At 37.2% G+C, this 3109-nt stretch overlaps 1 protein-coding gene across 1 annotated transcript in view; it reads left to right on the forward strand.

Annotated features, from left to right (window-relative positions):
• Positions 1-2085: 2085 nt before the first annotated feature.
• selenop (selenoprotein P) overlaps positions 2086-3109 on the forward strand; it is a 6327-nt gene continuing 5303 nt past the window's right edge. The window contains exons 1-2 of the mRNA XM_015024121.1: positions 2086-2192; positions 2698-2928. Coding sequence (XP_014879607.1) covers positions 2726-2928 — 203 coding nt within the window. The 5' untranslated portion in view covers positions 2086-2192; positions 2698-2725. The remainder of the gene's footprint in view (positions 2193-2697; positions 2929-3109) is intronic.

The raw sequence follows: 3109 nt of genomic DNA on the forward strand, positions 1-3109 counted from the left end.
AAATATTCAATCTTAGAAAAAATTTGATGTCTTTACTATTTATTTTACATATTGTTTTCCAGGTCACCTTGTTCTGGATAAAAAGGCACTGGGCATATGCTCTGTAAATATGTAACTCATTAGAACTAATTCCGACATGGCATGATACTTTGAAGCTCAGATCAAGTTGCCACATGTCTCTAAGCTGATCAAGTTGCATTCATAGATACTAGTCACAACAGCACCACATTTGCAAAACAAGTTCTCACCTACTCTGTACAGTACCACCACAGCATTACGCAATCCTACAAATTGCACTGTGTAACCCCAATCTGGCTTTGCATTGTGGGTGGATGTTGTAGTCATTTAGTTTTAATATAAAATCACTATAAATATAAACCACACTTTAGCAGCAGACATAGTTCTGTTTTCAAACAGCACTGTTTACTTTGCATCTTATGCAATTCTTAGCAAGCGCCACTGGGTCTATAAAAACATTACTTACACTAATGTTTAACATTATATGTTAAACATTACATGTTTCTTTATGTTTCATAAAGAAACAACTCAGCAAATGTTATAATTATTCCATTCCTTAATCATTAAATTACAGTGAATTTATTTAAAAGACACAGTGTGCAGCCATATACATATACATGGGAATCTGACACACAACTAACATACACAAGCAACAGAAAAGACTGCTGTTTTGTGCAAATGGAGTTGGGCAGTCATCAAAGCTGTTGAAGTCTTCAATGGCTTCTCAATGCATAACATGTTTCAGCAAGCACGGACATCCTTAACACTAATGTGAGTCTAAAGTTCAAATTTCTAAAGAAGTGTTCTTCAAAGAAGTTATATGAATGATCTTGAAATGCTTGAATGCTGAACATTTATAATAGTGTTTTACATGAATCTGACGATTGAATAACCTAAATGACGGTTTTTGAATTGAAAATGTTGGTTTTCTTGTCGACATAAAATGGATTGTGATCAATTAATGTCAGACCCTCCAATTATCTTGATTAAAAATTATACGCGAGGGGATCCATTTGGAGCTAAGGTTTCACAAACTGTGCTAAGTGAAACCTTGGCACAGTTTGGTGTTAGACCAGTTTAGTGATCCTCAAAACATATAAACGCATGTAATGTAAATACTGGCTTTGGGAAGTTCCTGTGTATAATCCTCAGTCATCCGAGTCATGATTACTGGATTTTAAGCCTGTTGCAGTGTCTTTGGATTGGTTAATGTTTCAGACCACTCTGTCATTTAAGTTTCCAGCAAAAAGTTAAATCTAAACTATATTAAGCTGTCAGTTAAGATTACTCTGTTAAATCGTTCTTGTCTTCATTTATCTCCAAGCAGTGTTCTCACAATTGGCCATCCTTCATTGGTGGGGGGGATGAAATTGCCTGACTGCATACTGATAGTCTTTACAGCTACTTTATATAATATTATCTTTCAGGGTCAATGAGATTACTGCTTTGCGTCAGTTTATTGCCTTGGTATTCTCTTATTAGCCTCCAGGTAACAAATCTTTCCAATAAGTACAATGTACAGTAGAGTTCTTCATAGTCATCTAGAAGTCTGTGCAATTCTATACATATATACTTTGTTTACAAGCTACATTTGTGCATTAAAGTGAAACATTTGTTCCAGTGATAGCTGAAGCAAAGCAACTTGTGCATATTGCGAAACCCCCTTCCACCGGTGTTTATCTAGAAACATTCTGGCCAGCCTCCAGAGTCCTGCCCTGGTTCTTTTCACGTCTTCCACTTCTGCAAGACATTAATATATGATTCCTCAGGTCTTAATCAAAGTTTTATTTTACATTCATAACAACAATAAATAAAAATCCAATTTGATCCCTTTTCTTTTCTTTACAGCTGATATAGAGTACATCAACAAGTCAAGCAAAAACCTTTTTTTCCTGCACACACATTTGTTTCCTCAAAATTTTCAGTTGCTGCAAAACATTTTTCATGCTCTGTTTCCTCTTAACTAGAGGATTTCATGCACTGTGATTTTTTAACCAGAGAAAAGTGTTGGCATCAGCAGACAGAGGGAACTGAACTTTGTCCTCCTTCTACAGAGGAAAAACAACAGCCTGAGTATAAAAAGGGGGAGCAAAGGAGGAGGAGGCATGTTTTTGTTCGAAGGCTTGCAAAGGAAGCAGAGCACAGCAGAGGCAAAGCACTATTTTAAACAAGGGGTAAGTGGCCGATTCCCCCCACCCAAAAAAACCTTCTGGCTTGCGTTAACGTTGATATTTATCTTGCATGAATAGAGCAATCTTAACATAAGGAATGTATTAGACATTGTTAACGTTTTGCTAAGTGCACATAATTTAGTTTTTTAGCTCTTGTAATTTTGCTCTGATATAACTTTCAGACAATCGTGTACGTAGAAAAGAAGTGAAAACTTGACATTAGAGATACATTTTTTTCTCTTTGCTTCAGTACAAACATCATCTATAAACATATAGATAAACCGACAGATAAAGTGAAACTTTGAGAAAATCTTTCAGTGCTTTTAAACGTTTTAATGCAGTTGAAGTGGGATCAACTCAAGGGGGAAATATTGTTATCCACATTATTTTTTTGACTTCATATGCATTCATCTAGCTTTTTTTCTGCTGAGTTTGACAAAATTGTTTCTTCCCGTTTTGCTTTTTACTTCTTCCTTAATTTCACCCCTCCTACCCGCTGTACTTCCAGATTGGGGCAGGGAGGAGGCGCCACAGGGATGTGGGTGCGCCTTAGCCTGCTCCTCACTCTCTGCCTGCTCCATGGGGGCGGTGCAGAGAGTGAGGGCGGCGGGCCTCGCTGTCAGCCCCCATCAACCTGGATGATCGGGGAGGTGGAACCGATGAAGGGCACAGCAGGCCAAGTAACAGTGGTGGCCCTGTTAAAAGCCAGCTGACTGTTCTGCTTGGTGCAGGCCTCCAGGTATGGATCAGCCTCAGTTTGTTATTGTCTTTCACTTTTAATTAAAAAATACCAAAGTAAGCAGCAAAGTACAACTCAGAAGAAAAAAAAAAAAAAAAAAAAAAAAAAAAAAAAACACTCAAAATAAAATCCTGTTTTTCGCCACTTTTATTTTTTGTGGAAGGCCAACAATAAGAAAAAA

This window comes from Poecilia latipinna, unplaced genomic scaffold, assembly GCF_001443285.1.
Source record: "Poecilia latipinna isolate Pla-1442-1.1 unplaced genomic scaffold, P_latipinna-1.0 Scaffold91, whole genome shotgun sequence".
In the NCBI taxonomy this organism is placed as follows: domain Eukaryota; kingdom Metazoa; phylum Chordata; class Actinopteri; order Cyprinodontiformes; family Poeciliidae; genus Poecilia; species Poecilia latipinna.